Raw genomic sequence first — 21,081 nt, forward strand, 5'->3', positions numbered from 1 at the left:
ATAGTGGTGACAGATAATTTATTATCATTTTCTGCATTTTGACACCTGATGGTGCTGTATGACAAGAATTCTAAACTACAAAGTAATCAAGAGTGATTAGCGCAACATAAAAAAACAATTTTATACAGTACTGTAGTGTATATATTAAAGATATTTCACAGTATTTAGAAACTCGCCTTTTGGAATGTTCATTTGAACAAACGGTGGCGCAATACTTAGCCATAAAATATCAATAAGCAAGAACGGATCAATGCTATTTCCATTTTTATCTTTAAAAGAAGAGACTAAACCACACGTCATTCATAAATATTTTATGTACAAAACATTAGTCCACTGTTATATCACGCAATATGTCAAATGGCCTGATTACATGTTGCTCAGTCTTGGTAAATGGACTGCACTTCATCTACACCAATGGGAGGCTGCTGCCACACAAGGCATTGCCAGGAGCAAATTAGGGGTTAGGTGTCTTGCTCAAGGACACTTTGACAAGGTCGCCAAGGTTGAGGATCAAACCCACAACCTTTGAGTTGTGAGACAACCACTCTACCACGGAGCCATGCAGCCCACATACATAGTTCACAATAAATACATGGCATAAGGGCTTACAGGTTTATACATGCTTTTTCTTTCCCTTCGTATGTACAGACGTGTATCCAAGGCGAGCTCTTGGATTACTTGGCACATTGTAAACACACACGGAAAGTTGGCCTAACTGACGTCACGGGTTGAAATCCAACTCAAAACGTACACCGAGACACTTTGAAAAGTCAGAGAGTTGAATTTTTGCCCTTGTTTTGGCAGCAGTCGTCGCAGTTTGAATTCAAGGCAGCAAGAAAAACCGGGATTCGAGGCAGCAAGAAAACCGGGATGTCGCTTCGTGTCCGTACGTAACGTGACACGAACAACAATTTGCTGCCCCGCCTTTTGTATTGTCGTCAAGCACCACGTATAAGGACATCAAGTGAAGAAAGGTACGCCAACTAGCCGCCAACTCATCGGTACGGCCGTTCTTTTTTGCAATGAACGGAAACTCATCCTTTCTTTGTCATCAAATGACATTTCAAAGCGCTCGTGCGTTACTGCGTTATTTTCCACCGACAAAATGGCAGCAAAACGCTCGCCCTTCAAGGTACGAGACGTAAGAGCACAGATTGAAGCTAATAAGCTAGCGTTTAGCTTTTTCTGACAACAGAAATCAAAATGTTTGTAAACAACAGAATGGGCATTTTGTAAGAATGTAATAAATTTGCTAGGACCGAATGCGGACATGACGGTATTTAATATTCCAGCCCACCTCAAGTTACAGGAGCTTTTTTAGTTTTTGGTAATTGCAGTTCCTGGACTTGCCGAAAGTAATTGCTGCAGTCCCAACACTCAATAGTTCTCTAGGCCAGTCCTCGTTTCGGGCCTTTGGCAGACCACATTGGGAAGGCATCCGGTTCCCCGTTCAACTGCCCTCCTCGGGGGGCCGCGACTCCGACTTGATCCTGACGAACTCCTTGGCCACGTCGTCATTGGGCCGCTGGGCCAGGATGCGCAGCACAGTGGTGCCGGTCTGGTCGGTGTGGACGGCAGGACCCAAGGGGCACCAGCAGACGCAGGCGCGGCGCCCGGCCAGGTCGCGCAGTTGCAGCACGGACACGCCCACCACGCGATCGGCCCGCCCAAAGCAGTAGTCCTTGACCGAGGCCTGCAACTCGTAGCACTCGACTCCCTCTTTGCCCAACGTGCTGAGGAGGAGCGACAAGGAGCGTTAGTGGAAAACAGACTCATGGACAGCAGGAAGAGAAACTTGCACAGGATGTTTATGTCACGTGACGTCATGTGCGATGTCGCCACTGACAATTGGAAGCTCTCGTTGAACTTTGCGCTCCAGCAGTTGTTCTTGGACTTGGTGGTGAACTTGCGCTTCTTGTCAGCCAGCGCCGGCCCCAGCAGAGAAACTTCCACAAAGGGGCGGAACATTCCAGACGTCCGCCAGCGCAGGTCGTTGACACCGATCACTGACGGGCGACACGGCGACCATTGGTAACCATGACAACATCAGCAGCTGAAATGCAACCGGAGCGGGAGTCACCTTTGACGCCGACTTTGCGTTCCTTGGCAAGCAGGTCCACCTGCAGCACCACTTCGCCGATTGGGTTCTCCACTCCTGAGCCTTGAACACAAACACGTTTTCAAAGCCCAGCCCTGGTCTCGACCCCTTAATTGGATTCCTGATTCTGTTTTTAACCGTAGCCTTGACTTAAACACCTAAGCCGGACTCATTCGGGCTTGAAACCCAAAGCTACAGCCTTTGAAAGCTTAACTTCGTCTGCTTGAAATGCTCATCAAAATGATTGGCAAAACGACGTCAGCGGAGGCGGGGCTTAGGAGCTCACCTCGATCAGGTCGAACCTTTTCATTGGCTGTGATTCGGATGCCCGTGCCGTTGTGCACTAGGAAAATACGCACGCACGTTAACGGTGTTTTCACGCACCACGCGTGCGGACGAGTGCAACCGCGGCCACCTTGTTCCCGCTGCGTGGTGACGAAAGTCCTGATGAGGGCGTCCGTGCTCTGCGAGTAAAGCGACAAAGCTTGACGCAGGGACGACAACTCGGGACTTGTCTCCACGAAAGATTTCTTCAGGCCATTTCCGCCAGCATGGAAATATTGCTGCAAAATAGAAAGCGACAAAACTTTAGTCTCGATTAAAATTCCTCAACTAGCCCGAAAGCCAGGCCTTTGTTTGAAGACCCGGTCATTTGACTGGACGGCTCCGCCCACCTTGAGGCTCTCCAGGCTCGCGTCCACCACGGCGCACTGCTTGGGAGTCAGCGTTTTAGCCTCACCGCCGCCCTAAAACACAAACTCATCATTGTCTTTGCCGTTTTCATCATCATCATCATCATCGTCGTAAAGTGAGCTACCTTGAGGTTGGAGAGTCCTTTGGCAGCAGTGAAGATCTGCGCACCCTGCAATGATGACGACGACGATGATCATTTTTGTTGTTATCATATTTCAGCCTAGCTGATGGCAGCAAATAGGTTTTGACTGGCCATCAGGAAAGGCAGCAGAGAAATCGTCAAATAGTCGATTTTTTAATCGATATTTTTTTTGAAGACCATAGCGCCCACCCCTAGTTTCAAGGGATTTGGTCTTGAACATTTCCAACAAGGATTAGCATTTCAAAGTAGTTTTTCCTGCCTGGATTACGGTTTGGAAACAGGGCCAGGCTCGAATTGCAAAGTGTGGGATGCCGTTTGTTGTTACCAGACTATCGTTGCTCTGTGGCAACACAATGTTCTTCTCCAGAGCGCTCAGGACGGCCTTCCACAAGTCTTTCAGGATCTTCTTGAGGACCGCCTTCTCGCACACGTCCGCAAACACGCTCAGGCTGCACGCAAGCACGCGTATGAAATAACGCCGGCTGTCGGACAGAAAGGTACGTAACAGAATCCGCATACTTGGCGTCCAGGAAGTCCATGAGCGGCCTCAACATGGCGTCGGCGTCACCCTCGGCCGTGTCGGGGTTCGGGGGGCCCCTCATCTGGGACAGCAGCTCCGACACCTGCCGCATGCACGCGCTGATGCGCGCCTGTAAACTGATGGAAGACAAAACGTTGCCTGGTACAATCGCTTCGATCTGTGGGTGCGCGTGTTACCTCGTGGCAAAGACGCTGCTGAAGTTGTCAAGTACCCCGTTGAGGTGCAGTTGCAGCTCGTTCAGGATGTCCGCAGCCTCCGTGTCCAACTACAGCACACGCACGCATCCACACACAAGGGTTTGAATTTGAAGGCCAAAAATGAGCCTGCTGCGAGGGTCGAGGTGGTGACAGCTTCGGAAACGCTGGGACCTCCAAGGTGGGTAAGGATGTCCGCCCACCCTCGCACCACCTTTTGTCTACTCTTCAATCGGCTTTGCAGACCCGTCAAAGCACAAAGGAGCAAGACGAGGAAACCAAAGTGACACGCAAACAAAAACAACCAACCTGCTTCTCTTCGTCTTTCTTCTCAGCCTGAAACAACACAACGCGCAAACGTCACAAACCGCAACATGCACAGACGCACGGCGACACACACACACACAAACAAACTCTTACATACATTCAAATACATTCCAATAGACACATGGGTGCACTAGTCTAGATATCATGTTGATGTACAGACGGCACACACACGCACACGCACACACAGTTGGACCTTGTCCTCCTTGTCCTCCTTGTCCATCTGAGCGAGAGCGAGTAGGTGAACAGAGATTGGGCAAAAAGTGACAAACGGGATGTGGATTCACTTCTACTTCCCGTTTTGCTTTGATTATCCCTAAATGGTAACCGCGTTCAAGCTAAAAAAACGGCAGCCGCCACTTACCTCCGAGCCTTCCGAGTCCGAGCAGCCCGACTGAGTCGAAAATGAAATCATAATTAACACAAAGATAAAAGCACAAAAGAATAGCCGGAAAAGTGTTTAGCATAGCATAGCATAGCATACCCACCCCGTCATTATCAGCGCCTTCAATGTCATTGTTGGCCTGCACGGGGCAACAACCAAGACAGAACAACCAAAACAAATATGAATGACGCCCTCTACCAAGGAGGCAGGGTCATGTGATCACGTCACCAGGCCACATATGTACCAACCTCATCATTAAACTCCTCCTCTTCCTCTTGCTCCAACTTTTGTGAAGAAGGATCAATATTTAACATGTCAGTTCATGAAATGGAGGGAAAGGTAGATTACTGGTGAGCTTGGGGAAGGGGACTGGGACATTCACGACAGGGGCAAGTTAGGAAAAAGGGCGTTCTGGTAGATTCCAACGAATGGAATTGCTGGTGAATAAGGGAAAGGGCGATTGCTGGTACAGGGGTGTTGCTAATAGGTTCAGGAACGGAAAGTTCGAATTTGGGAATGTGGTATTTGATCACGGCTCAAGAAACGATGACCGTGAGGCCGTAGGGAGCAAAAGGGGGATCTCGAAAGAAGCGACCTACCCTCTCTTCCTCAACTGTGAACTGCCAAGAAAACCAAACACTGAAAAGTCAGCCCACAGGTCTTCAAAGCAGATTGAAAAGCATCAAAAGGTGGTCAACTTTCTAAAAGGCAAGATTATTGCGCAAGAGAGAGCAAAAAAGGACGAGAAGCTGCTCTGCCAACCTGCTTTGCTCCCATGGACTCGAACATCCGCTCCAGAAGGACTCGCATCTGCTGGATGTTGTTCATCAGCACGCAGGGCTGCACGGCAAACACAAGACAAGGTGAGGGACGCCCGCTCGACTCGCTCGACTTCCGACGGCCGCGTTTGGGTACTGACAATCTTTTCCTTGGTGCAGTAGGATGGAAAGTTTTTGGCCAGCAGGGCGCAGTACTGCAGCAGCACACAGCTGATGGTCTGTAAAGACAAAGAGCAAACGGGGCCAATAAAAACACCTTTCGCCACAAAAATCAACACTGGCAATGATCATTTTTGCACGAAACACGCTACGATGATGAAAATCTTTTCGTCTAACTTTCATCATCACCTTGGCGAATCGTCTGTTGTAGTGAGCCAGTACGCCGGGGTCGGGGCACTCCAGCTTGCGGATGATCCCAAAGCTTTGGTTGAGCTGCGTGAAAATGTCCACCACCGAGCAAGAGAACAACACCTGCTCCGACGTCGACTGGAACTGGGGAGGATCCAAAAGAAGCAACGGGAATGAGAAGATAACAGAAAATTCATTCATTGCTGGTATGCTTTGGACAGGAGATTGCTGGTGGCAGGTCTCGCTGGTAAGTTTAGGAAAAAAAGTGGCGTCCGTGCATGTGTGTGTTGACTTACTCCTTCCCTCTTGTCCCTCTCCAGTGCTCCATGCATAAAGTCCATGGAAACGTCCTCATTCTCAGCCAGCCAAGCCAGAACGAAAGGCAGGAACCACCTGGAGATCACAATAAGCCGTCAGATGCGGACACGCATGTGACTGATCCACACAGGCGAGACGGATGTCTTACGAAGGGTACTCGGGAATGGCGTCGGCATAGGCGGGAAGATCTGACACGTACTCGTTGTAGAGCCACTTGACCTTGAAGTGAAGGTTCATGTAGTCTGAAAGCTTGCACAGACGATGATGATTGTGTTCTGGGGAACACAAAGTCAGGTCAGCATCCAAATTTTACCAGCGGTCGAACTTACGAAACTTCAGTGAACCAACCCACCTTTCCTAAATTCACTTACAACCACGGCTTCCGTAACTTTCGAGCAATGACCTTTTCCAAATTTACCAGCAACCTCACGTTTTGCTAACTTACCATCAACATCCATTTCCTGAATTCACCAGCAACTTCCCTTTCCAAAATTCCTCTTTTCTTAAACTGCTGGTAGCCCCTCCTTTTCAGTTTACCAGCAATTCCATCATTCAAAATCTACCTTTACTTACCGCCAATCAACGAGTGAAGCGGCAATTCCTTCATTTTTACCAGCAACCCCTCTTTCCGAAACTACCAGCAATCACCTCTTTCCTTAACTTACCAACAACCTTCTATTTGAAAACTTAGCAGCAAATCCCCTTTCCAAAATCTACTACCAACGTCCTTCCCATACAGACACGATCAGCAATCAACTGATTCTTTTCCTTTTGATCGTTTAGCTACGATGGTAATCATCTTCTGATCTAGCAACAATGATTTAAAATCTTGCATATATCTGCATCTGTGGTCTTACCATCCTGGAAGTATACTCTGCGGATGCGGAAGGTGCTGGGAGCTGCAGCTGCCATGGTGACAGAATGGCAAAAAACAAAAAAACAATGACAAAAACAGTGACAGCAGAGAAGAAAAGAAGGATGTTGTTGGTGACTTGATGATAGACTTGATGGAGAAAAGCGGTGAGGCAGCAGCAGCAGCAAATTTTTTTTAAAAAAATTACGATAATATATCTAAACGCAACCTCAAACACACCAACACAAATTTAACACCAAGACTAGCCTGCATTATGAACTGCCAGGGAAAAGCTAACCACTGCTAAACAGGTAGGCTAGCAATTTGGGAAGATTTCGTGGACTCAAGTGCTTGAACTGGAACCCTAACTATTGCTATGCTAACAATCGGAGTCTGACATAATTGGGATAGATCAGGAATTTACACCACGCCCTTTAATCAGGCACAAATAGAAATGATAAACATGATAACAATTGTATGCTAACATGCTAAGAAATGGCAATATTGTATATGTCATATTACATGACACAAATGAAAACTGGTCAAAGAAAAACACACCACCAGGCAGTATGCTAACATACATGCGGACTGAAGAAAGTACCAAGCCGGATGTATCAGAATTTGACGTCACAACATTTGCCGGATATTATTTTAAACGAGGGTTGGTCAAAAGCTTACATGCTAACAGCTGGAACGCTAAGCTTTGCAAAGCTCAAGGGAAATAAAAAGATTTTAAAACACACCCTTCAGGCGGGTCCACTTTCTACCTCCGTGACCTCTTAAGAATTGACCTAACGCTAACAAGCTAATCATTTACACGCTTAGAAGAGATGAGGGTTCCAGGGTTGAATATGAACTGTGGTTACCTTCTTGACAGTAAAAACAAGCGGTTCCAAATAAATCTCCAAAACTCCACAAAAAACAACACAAAAAATCCAAGACCACAAAGTGTTTTCTAGCCTACACTAGAAATATGTCCTAGACAATCACTTGACGGCTAACACGCTAACAATGCTAACAAGCAACGCTCACCGACGTTCCTGCGATAGCGACTGCCATTAGCCAAAACTGGAGAAACACCAAAGATCATCAAAGAAAAGATCGGACGCAGCAAAGTCAAATACCACCACCAACGAGACGGATTTAGGAATGGACAAACACACATGCTAGCACAAAATCGTACCCTCCAGAGCGTACTTGACATCCTGCGTGAACAGTGTCCACATCACCTCAGCGCTGACTTTCCCCACGTTCAGTTCCTGAGGAAACCTACAGGGAGCCCACAGAGGTTACATGTTTTATAGCGGGTCCTCAAACTTTAGCACGCACACACACAAAGCAAAAACCCAGATTTGTATTTTTTGTCTTTCCACTGCTGCAAAGCTTCAGCATGTTCTGCCTGACAAAAGTGCAAGATGATGTGAAACCTCTGCGGCAGGTGAATTTTCAAAACAATAGAAGAAGACTGACTGATTGATGATGGGCGTGTAAGAATTCTTGTCCTCCTCGATGATGGACACAATAAGCGTGATGAGTTTGGGCCAGAAGTCCAGATTCTGAATGCTCGGGCCTTGCTCCTCTGGCGCCTGGCTCTCTTCTTTTTTCTCCTCCTCCTCCTCTTCTTCTTCTTCTTCTTCTTCCCCCTCCTCCTCCTCTTCTTCCTCCTTCTCCTGACCCTCTACCTTTTCCCTCTTCTTCTTCTTCTTCTTCTTTTCTGGCTCAGGCTGCAAGGAAAAAACAAAGCGTCGACTGTGAGTAAATAATCCTAAACAAAGACAAGTGAATGTGTTTTTATGAAGGCCTGCCGTTTGGATTTGGCAAAATAAACAGTTTGCGAGGGTAAGGCGTTTACTGACGGTGGGAGCGGCGGTCTGGAACTGGCGGTTGAAGAGCTCCAAGCAGTTGTTGAAGATGTACTCATAGGTGGAGTTGAGGCAGGCCTTGACACAATCGCGGACCACCGACGATGCCCTGGGGGGGCTCGGCAGCTCCAGGACCTGGACCGCGTGGACAAGAACACGCCATGACGGTATTGCATTGATAATCCCGACAATCCATCACATGAAAAAAAAAAAAAAAAAGAGACAAAGGGCCTGTTAGTATGGCAATATAAGAAAGCGCAATGCGTGAAATTGAGTTTGGACCTTCATCCTGAAGAAGGTGATGCTGGTGAGGAGGTCCACCGTGGACTTGAGATCCTGGAGGCGGGGCTTGCAGCTTGCCGGAAAATTGTTCTGAGGACATACATGCGTATCATCAAATTGAGGACAAAACTAGGATATTTTTATTTTATATATGTATAATGTACGATAATGTACGTGGCATCTATTTTTTCCAAGGTTCGCACACTCACTCGGTACATGGAGAGGTCAATCCTCAGGGAATTGTGGAGCTGATCCAAAAGCTTGACAAAACGATCCCGCTGTTATAGAGACAAAATACCAAAATGGTTGTCCCAAGCACAATTTCTCACCTCCAAATGTCTGGATTTGTATTTCTCAAGCTTTACTTTTGATCGGGTGGCCAAAGACGGGTCGGTTGCTTAGCAACAAGCATTTATGTCAGGATAAAACAATTGCAACCGCGACATTATCTGGCACCTTGGGGCCAACATGAAGTTCAATTTTAGTGGCGCTGTCCCCCTTTAAAAAAGTGCCATCAACTTGCTTCAAGGCCAAGTCAGCATCAGGACTCCCTGGTGGTGATCTCCGCCAGCTCCTGCCGCCATCTTTGAAGGTGGACTTGCTAATAGGCTCGACAGGATGGCGCAATTTCACTATTTTTACCGGTTAAACTTCAGACAACTTGGTCGTGCCCAGTGTGAGTGTGCAAGTAATTGGACCACAAACAGCCGGCGGGGTTCCCAGATCACGGCGGGAGCGCTCCGTCATTCCACCTTAACTGCGACTTTTATGCCACTCACTCCGAAATTGGAGGCGGCAAAGCTGGCGGGTGCGGAGGCGTTGGCGGTGGTGGCGCTAGGGTGCGCGTAGAAGGCGTTGATGTTGGCCAGCAGCGTGCTCATCACGGCCGGCACGCCCGACACCATGTACTTGGTCGACAAGCACGAGAAGTGGCTGAGCACACACACACAGGAATATCAAATACAAATTGAAAAAAAAATCGGAATATATCCTAGGTGAGCACTGTGAGCTACTACTTATTGTACATTCAAAGTTTTGTAGCCTTACGTCATGGCCTGGTAGATGGGCTCGACGCCGTATCTCATGGCAAACTCATCCACCAAGTCCTGCTGCAATTCATCAAAGTAAACCTTCCAGGCGTCGTCTCCCTGCGCCACCGGGAACTTGACCGTGCCGGTGCCCTCCACGTCCGTCACCAAGTGGAAAATGTTCTGCCGGACAAAAGCGCAAGATGATGAAGTGGGAGCCTCTCCCGCCTAGCACCCTACCCAGATGGGGAGCAAAGGCCTCACCTCGTGGAGACAGGTGTACTGCACGTGGTACGGCGCCACCTTTTCCTCGCCTTCAATCTCCACGCTGATCTGGAGGCGAATGGCACCCGACACCGCCGACTTGTCTGTTCGCTTTTCTGGAAAAAACAAAAATAAAAGGCGCAGCTGGCAGTGCATCTCGAGCTAACGGCTAAAGCGCTCAGTGCTCGTCCGAGCCGGCAGCGAGGGACGTGGAGACAACCAAAAACATCCGTACCCAGGTTGTACCAGACGTCCATTTCGCCGCTGAGCGTTCGGACTTCGATGATGCTCTGGCCCAGAAAGTCGTCCGACTCCCTCTTCAGCCGCTGCTTCACCCGCGACTTGATGTCGTCGTCCTCGTCCCACACCCGTACCTTCACGCGGTCCGACGAGTTGTGGCACTGGCTGAAAAAGACGGCGCAGAGCTCGAAAAAGATTGGAAACAAACATCGCTGATAAAGAATGGATAAGTGCAAACTCACAAGGTGAATTTCTCCTCCCAGACCGGGTTCAAGTTGCCGTAGATGGTCTTGGTCCTCTTCTTGGTCTTGCCCACTTGAATGGTGACGTACGGGTCACTGGATCCGGTCCGGTCCTTGGCCTGGAGCCCCTGCGCACTCACAACTAACGCACCAGAGGAAGTGCAGGAGCATTTCAACTGCATGGCTGCCTTGATTGGTAATTCGTCAATTATTTTCAAAGACGTTGAATGCGCCTGCTTCCTGAGCAACCTTGTGCTCCTATTTCACCGTCTTTGATGGAAAAACTCAGATTGACATCTCCGCCTTTGACGGACCACGCAGACAAGGTGTGATGGTTGTCACGGCAACAACCACTGCCACTGCATACCATGTTGCCGTGGTAACAGTGGCACCCTGGATGCGCGGGAGGCGGCGGCAAGCCAAAGCGGTTTGGCTTAGCGCTGAGGCCGGTGCGCAGATGGCGTATCGGCGCTCACAAACTACTGCGGGGCTTTGCCGAGATGCCCTGTCCGCACCGCTTTTTACAGATTCCAGCTCATCTGCAGTGAAGTTGGAGGACCGTGGTGGGTTTATTTCTTCTCGCACGTCCACCTTTTCGCCATCAATACGGCTGACGACGAGGCGTTCTAAAGAGGCCAGGCCGGCAGGGTATCTGAAGGCCAGCTGGGTTTACATACCACAGCTAAAACTAGCACTTTGGCCGAAGGCACTCGAGTTTTTTCACACTATAGGGGAGGGGGGAGGGGGATCGACTCCTGCCAGATATCCCGAAGTGTCATCGGGCTCAGGAGAGCAAAAAGGAGACCGTACCGTTGATGGTGATCTTGGCTGACCACTTGGAGGTCCCGTCCAGGATATTTTGCTTGATGGTCTTCATGTGCTGGTTGTGGAGCGTCCTAGAAATGTCGAACACCCGGCGAATCTCCTCAAAGATCTCCGGCTTGTTCCTCTCGCGAATTTTCATCCGATCCTTCATAGCCATGATGATGTGTTGAGTCCGGTCCTCCGCTCCAGTCTTGGAGCTCTTCTCGGCGGCTCCTGAGGAAGACGGTGGCAAAGCGTTGACGAGAAGGCTCGGTTTGAATTTCGGCCGCAGAAGCTCTTTCCACTCACGTTGCAGGCAGTCGGCGTTGAGCAGCTCCTGGCACTTCTCGTGAACTTTGACGCCACACTCGGCGCAGCGCATGCCCTGCCGGGCGATGCCCCACAGCAGCCCCTCGCACTCATAGCAGTAGGTGGGCGCGGTGGCGGTCCACACCTCAAAGTGGTGCGGAGTGGTGCAGGAGATGGGGTAGATGAGAGCCTGAAGTGTCTTCTTGTACACGTGGCCCTTCTGTTGGGAAGCAGCAAACAGTCACCTGTGACTCCGTGATCACGAGGCTCCTTTGCATTCACTGTGGCAACAATCCGAGAGGTCGCCGACCTCTTGCGGCACGACATCGTCACACGAATCATAACCCACCAGCTCTTTGTCTTTGAGGGAGCTCCTCATGGCCAACGTGTGGGACAGACCGGCCTTCCTGGACTGCAGCATGGTCTGAAAAGATGAAGCCAATGAGCTTTTCGAATCCTCACACAACACAAATACGGTGTCGCGTGATGACAATCAGCTGATATTTTAATTGATCAGCCTACGATTACCCCTCGGCTTCCACACGTGCAACTTTTGGAATGATTGTTGCGTCTTGTCTTCATCTGGCTGCTTGCTAAGGTATTTTTCCCCAAAAAAATTAATAAATAAATAGGCGCCACGGTGGAGCACTGGTTAGCAAGTCCGCATTTCGGTTCAGATGGTGCGGGTTCGATGACACCTCCGGCCCTCCCTGTGTGGATGTTCTCCCCGTGCCTACGTGGGGTTTCTCCGGGCACTCCAAGCCCTTCCTTCTATGGCTTTGTTTTGTTTGTGAGCGAAAGTGTGGGCGTCCCCACGCTGAATATTTCGAAGGACGCACAAAGTGTGCGAGCTCATCCCACATCATTCAAAACACAACAATTACTAGGAATGTGCTTTACTCACCATAGCCTGGAAGCCAGAAGAGAAGAAGGAGGAGGAGGAAGAGGAGGAAGAAAATCAAAGGTTACAGATGAGCAAGCAGCTTCAAAAAATGGGCTTTTGTGTTTTCTATTCATATTTTTCCAAAAGATCTTTCTAGTTGCTTCCACTCGCAACAGAATTACGGGAAATTCGGCCTTGGTAATTTTGTAATTATTTATGAATCCGCACAGATTTACGTTGGAAGCTAATGGCGTTTTTAAGGCCATTCAGAACAAAAAGTTCACGACTGGAACTCACCACTTCACCAACGAGAGCAACGGGCCTTCGCTTTGGGAGGTCCGGCATGCTGTCAATGCCAAACGGTGCGTTTTCCCTACGCCAATACACACAAACACACAGATGGAAATCCAAACGGCTTTCGTACTGGATGTTGTCGGCCTGATTCTACGAGACATTCACTGACCTCGGCCCGGTCCACGGCCGCCCGCCCAGGTCGCCATCTTGGCTCTGAAACACAAACATCAAACGTCAAAGATTCCAAAGCAGATGGGATGCAGGGATCGCTTTCAGGGCTCGACGGACACCACAAGGAGCATGCACATGGAGGGAAGCCAGTCGGGATCGAGGCAATGTGGTGGACCTTCGGTATGACGTTTTCGTATTAGCATCACCCCGATAGTTAGTAACAAGGACAAGTACAATGTTTCTTTATCTTTATGGCGGCTCCTCAAAATGTCTTGCACCCGCCACTCACAATGAGAAAACCATAACTGCAGTTTTGTGTCAATGGACAAAGTCCACCGAAACGTGGCTGCTTCAAACCAAAATTGACGGTTGCTCATGACAGGCAAAAGTCGCTAATTTTGTTGTTGCTAATTGAAACTGTCAGCCAAAAAAGAGAATCTCCGGAAGCGCCTAAAAGGAACCAAGTCGGCAGACTTCCTGCGTTTTTGTGGGCATTGCTTCTTGCGACTTTTTTGTGTGCATCTGTCCACCGCAAAAATGTCTACTAAATTTCAGGTAAAACCTACTGCCGGATTTCCAGAGTTCCTGAACCATTGAAAATGTCCCAAATTTTTGCTCCCTACTAAAATGTAGTGAAACTGGTTTCAATGACTGAATCGTCCCAAAATTCCAGGGGTGTAGACAAAAAAAATTTCATTTGGATGAATTCAGATGGTGGAGGGAGGGTTGGAGGGAGGGTTGGAGGGAGGGATGAACGATGCAGAAGAAAATCAAAACAATTTCAAGAGGGCCTTCACACCACATGCTCAGGTCCTACAAAACACACGAAAGCCAATGTTATTTTGTCATCACTGTGGCAATCCGACGCAACATTTTCAATGCAACCAAAGAAACATTCCATCAAGTTACACACGAACAAGGTCTTGGGGGGGATGTAATGTTAGTAATGTCGGGAGGCAGAGTAACCACACAGTCAGAAACCTGATCTCCATCACGACTTCCACCTGCAAGACAGCACAAGACATACAGCCGAGCGTCAACTCATGCTTAGGCTTCGGCGCGAGCAGCCGACTGAGCTCATCAGTGTTCTAATGTGATCATGCGGCTATTAAAAAACAAAAACAAAAAGATCTCTCCTTCTTCTCCAAGGAGATATTGGCTTCTAATTCAGCAAATGGCCGACAGGGCTGGAGTGCTGGCAACTGACGGATGGATGGATGGATGGATGGATGGATGGATGGATGGATGGATGGATAGATGGATGGATGGATGGATGGATGGATGGATGGATGGATGGATGGATGGATGGATGGATGGATGGATGGATGGATGGATGGATGGACGGATGGACGGATGGACGGATGGACGGATGGATGGATGGATGGCGCTCATGGGGACGATGAAAATCTTGGCTTTAGCGCAGATGACCAGACAGTCGACGTCATAATGATATTAGCCCCAAAGGTGCTTTGAAACTTAAAAAGTACAGAACTTGAGAAGTTTTGAGCTGGGGTCGGTCGCATTTCACTTTGGGCGACAGGTGGCTGACGCCCACGTATGAAAAATGGTCCTTTTCCCATTTGGAACTCTGTTTTGGTGGAGACATGCGATGAAGATAGAATAATATTTGGTTCAGGACTACCTGCTTCAAAGCCCTCCCGAGAAGAGGTGGACACACTGGCCAGGGTGCGCCTCATCTCCCGCTTCTCTCGTAGGATCTGCTGGAAACTCCTGACACATTTTAGCGTGCGTTCGTCCATCTGGTTTATTTCCAGGTTCTGCTCCTCAGCTTGGACGGCTGACTTAACTTCCACATTTTCTCTTTGTTCCTCTGCTTCTGCAATTGACAAAGATTCCGTGGTGGTGCCTTGAGATAACTGGCTCTTGATATTCCGGTCCAGTGGCCATTCCTCAGGAACATCTGCATGGTAGATTGGTACACTGTTGGACATTGACGCAGGATAGGCAACAAGTTCCAAACTCGGGTAATGCTGGCTGGTGCCGACAAAACCTTTTTCTTGGGCTTCTTCAAAGGGAATGGTTTGGCTCACGAGGTCCCAACTAAAAGATTTTGGAGGCATGTCAGAAAGCGCGGATGCGTTTAAGTCTGTTACATCTTCTTGGTCTGGGGGGACCTCAAGTTTGCAAAGCGCATCATGCAAAGCAGAACTAAAGTCGGACACGGCTCGACTTATACGCCTGACGTTATAGCCCCTTTGGGGATCTTTTTGACCGAGTTGAAGGAGTCTCTCGTCAGTCTCTGGTACAAAGCGTTTGTCTTGTGACGTCCATGTCCCTGCTGTTGAGTCTTCATACGGAAAATAAGTTCCATCATAACTACCAACCTGACTGATTGATTGGACAGAGTCAAACCCGTTGGCATATCCATAATGTCCGTCAAAGGAATGGTAAGCAGAACTTTTAGGGTAGGAATATTCTGCATTGTAATTTCTGAGGCTTGTCTGAAATCCTGGCTGGGATTTAGACCTCCGCGTTTGCCAGTCCTCCCGACGAGAGGATGTCCTCACGGGCGACTGGGAGTAATGTTGCCTCGATCCACCCAAGCCATGATCTGAAGAAATTCTGGTGACATAGTGATCCCAAACAACCGCTCCGTCATATGGAGCCTCTGATTTATGATCTCGCAGGTAGGAATGTTCCCTGTCCCAAAGACGCTCAGCGGCAGCTTCGTGCGGAAGTGTGGCAGTCGCCCAGTGATCCTTTGCCTGCTCAGCAGTTCTCTCCACATCTGATTCGGACTTGGAACTTGGAGAAGACAAGGAAGTTGTGCTCAGGCAGTCTTGGCCAAAGCTCAGCTTCCCGGCTTGCGCGCCTTCTGGGATGTCCGAGCTGAGGTCCGAAGTATCCTCGAGGTCCTCGGGGTCTAGATGACTGGTTGATTCTGCCATGGGAGATACCGAGTAGTTCTTTGCCCTCGGTTGTCGCAATTCCCCTTTGCGAACATCGGGGAATCGGTTGGACCTTGTCGCTGCGCTCCCTAAACTTCCGTGTGCGCTAGCCGGCCTTCTGCGAGCGGAGGGCCCATCCGTGCGCATCTCCCCTGACCAGGTACTGGCTTGTGCGCCAAGGCCTGGCTTCCGGCTCCCACTGGAGCGAATGCCCTCAATTTCCAGCAATACCGCATCCACGCAGGACGACACTTCCTCCACGGAGCCCTTCACTGAGGTGAGGTAATCCCTGAGGTCAGAGATCTCCTCCTGGATCTTGTTGATGCCCCGCAGCTCTTTGAGAATGTGATCAATGATGGCGCTGGAATCCGCCTCGCCCAGACGCCCTTCCTCCTCCTCTGGCTCCGGTGGTCCTGGGAAGGGTGCGGTGAAGTCGTAATCCAAAGTGTCACCGGCAGAGTAAGGTCTCTTGGGTCGAGCACGGGGGGAAGCAATCGATAGCCCGTTGCGGTCCTGCCGGGCAGAACCAGAGAGTGGAACGGGGGTGGGCGGCAGCTCCGGGGACAACGGGAGCAAACCCTCAAAGGAGATCCGCTTTCGATTGGCGGGGGACTTTCCACTTTTGCGCTGCGGAGTGCAGGGTATACGTAAACACCCTTCCAGAGTCAGTGGACCCGGCGGACCTGCGTGTCCTTTACCGTTTGACATGACGACCGATGAGCAGGCTTCATCCCTGGATGCTGTTTTTGGACAGAGCTCGTGATCCTTTGCACAGTTTTCCTGTTTCACTTCCTCCTCATAATAATGCTGGGGATCGGGCACGTGGTGGTCCACGGACCCTTGCAGCAGCCGGTGGATTTTCCCCCGAATGGTCAGGGCTACCTTGGGGTTGGGGGCCCGCTTCTTGGTCTTGGTGCCCCCTTTAGGGGGTCCATGTGCCCCACCGGAGCGATTCCTGGAGAACATGTTCCTTACGCTGTTCCCGTCAAAAGGCGGCTGCCATTTTCTGTTATTTATACCTGCAGGAGGTATGTTTGTGAGTCGGACAAGTCAGCATACTGTAACTGGAATTTAAAAGACAAAAACCATTGGGATATTTAGTGAAAATTCTCATATTCATATGATCTTCAGTAAAGTTTTTTTTCACCAAAACGAACAAGAAGGATTGAGACATTTGAGGAACGGTGGATCCGATGAAGCTCAAGATTTTCTAGATTATTCCTGGCAAGACCAAGGAGAAATTGTAAACTGGCCCCTCACCTTCATCTAAACGTCCAGCATGTACCATAAATGGATTGTACTTCATTTCATTACAATTGCTGAAAGGTTCTGAATGTCGCAATGACACCCGAAGGAGGTAATGTTGGGAGTATTTCACGTCTTTTTACGCTACTGTTGACTTACGGCCCTCGCACGACGCTCTTATTTCTATTCACTGATTGGACGTCAGCATCCTGGAAGTCCTTTGCAGTCAAAAGAAAGGGCAAATGTAAATCACACCAGTTGCTGTTGATCACACGCCAAATGCCCCCTTCAAGAAAGAAGCGAAAGCTTACAGCCTGAAGAGAAACAAAAGCATCCTTTTTAGGATAACATCACGCTCATTTCCTCCAACACCAAAAGGGTGGGGAGCGCTTTTCGTGTCAAAGCATTTTGACTGCCACCGAAGGCGTTTGGTCTCTTTGGGAACGCCTTGTAACTTGGGCACGGTGACACATTCGGCCACTTCACCTTAGTTTGCCTCTCCAAGGAATCGATTCAACCAGTGAAGCTTCACAATGTTAGGACTGGGTCTTTTTTTGCGATTGTAACACCAAAATGAAACTGAGAAAGCGCCTGGGATGCCACCACGAGGGTTTACAGAGAAACAATTAAGAAACATGCCCTGAGGGACGGCCAATTGACGGATAACTCTGGCTGACTTGAAATACACTTCCTGTTTTCAGACTTCTTTTTCGAAATGTACAGTCAATCAAAATAGTGTGCCACCATCTAGTGGTTGATAGTGGTAGTACACCCAACACAAACATCAGTGTGAATAAACACCAAAAGGAAGGAACTGCAAAATAGTGGAGGTGGGATCATTCTCGGCTAATCAATTAAATAAGCAAATTCTATATTACATTGCAACAGCTTAAACTTGTCATCAAGTAAAATTGTTCAGATCAGTGTCAACAAGGATAAAAAAAAAAAACGTGGGCGGGCACACAAGACAAGCTTGACGGAACAAGATGGAACTTTTTATTGTCAAATTCTATGACAGTTCCACAAGAAAGGCAAACGATGAGTGGTGAAGCTCCTCAGTGTGGAGCGACCCCATTGATCAAATATAAAAAAGGGAAAATTATGGAAAGTTGCAGATCAAGAGGTGCAACCATCAACTTTGGGAGAACCATGGTGTGATTGGATTGCAACAACTTTGTGATGCACAAAGAGAGAAAAAAGGGACACACACACACTTATGGGACTGAGTCATGTCTGCCACCTTCATTAGCCTGGTTGTCCCGGGCAAGCTAATTGATTTAGCATTGCCATCACGCACACGCGAACGCACAAACACACACACAGGCACGCACACACGCACGCTTACACACAGTCAAGGCGTGTCCGCATTCTGGAAAGTGTAATCCAATCAGGTTTCTCTTCCCTCGCTGTGCCTCAAGTGAATGCCAATATGTTAGCTTGCTGGTGCTAAAAGCTTTAGCTTCCTCTCAACACACACTTGAGCACACTAGTAGGAGAACTACATGTTACATATCGGCAAAACTGCTCGACAACCGTGTGCTACTAGTTCTACTAGTTCTACAAGAAAGTAGTACGCAGTGGACCCTGCTTTTGAGAGGTCCACCTTCTGGGTTTGTTCAGCGATTGGAACAGACAAGAATAAAGTTCCAAGCACCAAGATGATCAGGAACTTTAATCCCAATATGGAAATTGGGGAGGTCCAATGTGTCTGTTTTAGTTCCAAGATCATTTAGATCTTGCTAGGGGGAGGGGGGAGTACTTTCAAGAGCTCCTTGAACCTTTGGGGCAGGGTCTGGACAGGAATCTTTTTAAGAATTCTGAACTCTGACCCTGCTTGTGGGTAGTACTTCCAAGCAGTCCAGTAACTTTTCGCTCGTCTCATATCTGATGGCAACCTTTTCAGATCCAGGAATTAGCAACAACAAAAATTAAGCATACAGGATCTTTAGATGACACTTGGATTCTATGAACAAAGCCCTGATTTACGAGTGATTTTCAAATTGGCAAAAATCGGTCAAATCCTCCCCAATTTCTGCTGACTTCTCTTTAACGCTAAAATAAGACAACGATTCATTCCACCCCCAAAGAAAAATGATCTTCTTATTCTTATTACTATCATGACTTTCTCGCCTGACGAACTGACTGCTGGGAATCGAACCGCCGGCCCGTCCGATGCGAGCCGCGTCCACCGGCATACTAAGGAGGTCTCACTTGGCTGCTAAGTGACAGATTTGCAGGAGGGTGAAAGTGCGCCGCGATTGGTTAAAAATAGAAAGCGCTTGTCACTTGAGGGAGGGTGGAGGGACACTGGGTCGGCTCTCGAAGGGATGTCAAACTTGTGCTCATTCCTCAAATGTCTCCTCGCCATGAAGAATGAATGGTCGCCAAGCACTTACCAGGCGCACGACCAACGGCGCCAGCCAGAGTCGCCGGGCAAAATCCTCCAAAGTCGGCATGGTTTTGCTGGGCTGTCAATCAAATCCATTTCAAGCTGTTGCTATGTCCAATCAGGATCCTCTTCATCGTCTTCCTTCTTATCACTGATGGAGCCGCTCAGTGGTCGCACTACTCTCCTGGCTCTCTCCCTCCTTCCTCCTCTCTCACTTCATTTCTCCCTCCCCCTTTCGTCTGCTGCATCCACCTTCTATCTCTTTGCCTCACTCTTTCCCATTTTCTCACTTTCTCCCTCTGGTTCCTTCTTTCCTCCCTGCTCCCAACTTCCTCCTCCGCAGCCTCACCTCTTCTTCTTCCCTCCCCCTGCTTCCCAACCTGACGCTCTCTCCCCTTCTGCCTCTCTCTCTCCCGCTCTCTCTCACCCACCTCCTCACGTTTTCGCACTTTTTTTTGTCATATCAACACATGTATCCTTTTGATTTTCACATATGCTTTTCACGCATCTGAGCCTCCTCGACACCTCCGCTATCCTGAGGACGTCTTGAAATAATACACAAAATCTGCCGGACTGGGCAGGGTTTCTGGGTGTGCCACGCCTACCGCCCTAAGACCGCCCGTGACCTTCATGAGGAGGAACAGTTCGGAAGATTGATGGATGAATCAATGATGATGAATAATCCACGTAGACCGCATGTCTGTGCGTGATGAAGACAATTAATCCGTCCGTCCATCCAGTAAAAAAAAAAAACAAAAAAACAAGAGCACTCAGCCGTGCGTTGCGGACATCTGCCAAGAGCGGAGGAAAAAGTGAAGGGGGACGGGGGGGGGGGAGTCTTGGCTCCCCACCAAAATGTAATGGCTTCTGCCTTGAATCCCACCATGCCTCCCCCCTCCAAGTTATTCCAGAAATGAGTTGAGTCATTTTTGTGCCATCCTAATCATTCAAAATAAAACATTCCTTGGCAGAAGTAAGAACAAGGAGATACTTTCATGAACTCTTCATACCCTCTATGGTTATTGAACTGCCGTCTTGACGGAAGTAAAGTCCTTTCATGAAAAGTGACACACCAACACACGACTAAACGAGAGTGTAAAAGTTTCAATGCAGCCCGTGCGGCTCAAAGAAATAGACCGCAGCAAGGCAGCAGAAATGTCACACGGTTGCCATGCTGATACTGATCACAGAGACAAAAGGGGAAAAAAAAGTCTTTTTGATCCTCCTGGGGGGGAATAAAAACCAATCTGGATGTTAATATCACAATAAATGATGAAACACGACAAGAAAATCACATGCAGGGAGAGCACGACAATCGACGGCAACCGACAACGTTGGCAACCAACCACTGACTCGGAGCACAAGATTGAAGCCCGCGACCGTTCTCACACCGGCGGCGTGAGATGATCGGCGGACTCGCAATCGGCATTAAAAGCTGAGGCCAAGCGTGAGCAACGGGGAGCGCCAGGAGAGCCGCAGCAAAG

At 48.8% G+C, this 21,081-nt stretch overlaps 2 protein-coding genes across 14 annotated transcripts in view; both read right to left on the reverse strand.

Annotated features, from left to right (window-relative positions):
- Positions 1 to 296: 296 nt before the first annotated feature.
- Positions 297 to 21,081, reverse strand: part of LOC125993940 (protein unc-13 homolog B) — a 43,314-nt gene continuing 22,529 nt past the window's right edge. For 2 of the 13 annotated variants that reach the window (XM_049762970.2, XM_049762966.2), the window contains 2 exons: positions 13,053 to 13,096; positions 12,150 to 12,962 (listed from right to left, as the gene is read on the reverse strand). In XM_049762970.2, coding sequence (XP_049618927.1) covers positions 12,800 to 12,962; positions 13,053 to 13,096 — 207 coding nt within the window. In that variant the 3' untranslated portion in view covers positions 12,150 to 12,799. The other 11 variants (XM_049762972.2, XM_049762973.2, XM_049762974.2 and 8 more) reach the window with 11 other exon arrangements.
- On the reverse strand, positions 14,065 to 16,838 carry LOC125994014 (uncharacterized). Its single transcript, XM_049763149.1, has 2 exons — positions 16,662 to 16,838; positions 14,065 to 16,590 (listed from the first exon to the last, which is right to left on the reverse strand). The coding sequence occupies exons 1-2, from the start codon at positions 16,692 to 16,694 to the stop codon at positions 14,443 to 14,445; spliced, it is 2,181 nt and encodes a 726-aa protein (XP_049619106.1). The 5' UTR covers positions 16,695 to 16,838; the 3' UTR covers positions 14,065 to 14,442.

The sequence above is a fragment of the Syngnathus scovelli genome, chromosome 3 (assembly GCF_024217435.2).
Source record: "Syngnathus scovelli strain Florida chromosome 3, RoL_Ssco_1.2, whole genome shotgun sequence".
NCBI lineage: Eukaryota > Metazoa > Chordata > Actinopteri > Syngnathiformes > Syngnathidae > Syngnathus > Syngnathus scovelli.

What these genes read in the sequence shown, in the direction of transcription:
- LOC125994014 (XM_049763149.1), bottom strand. Translation starts at nt 16,694, where the DNA reads ATGAAGCCTGCTCATCGGTCGTCATGTCAAACG. An exon ending in ATCGGTCGTCATGTCAAACG is followed by an intron (nt 16,591 to 16,661) that starts GTAAAGGACACG and finishes TGCACTCCGCAG; the next exon opens with CGCAAAAGTGGAAAGTCCCC.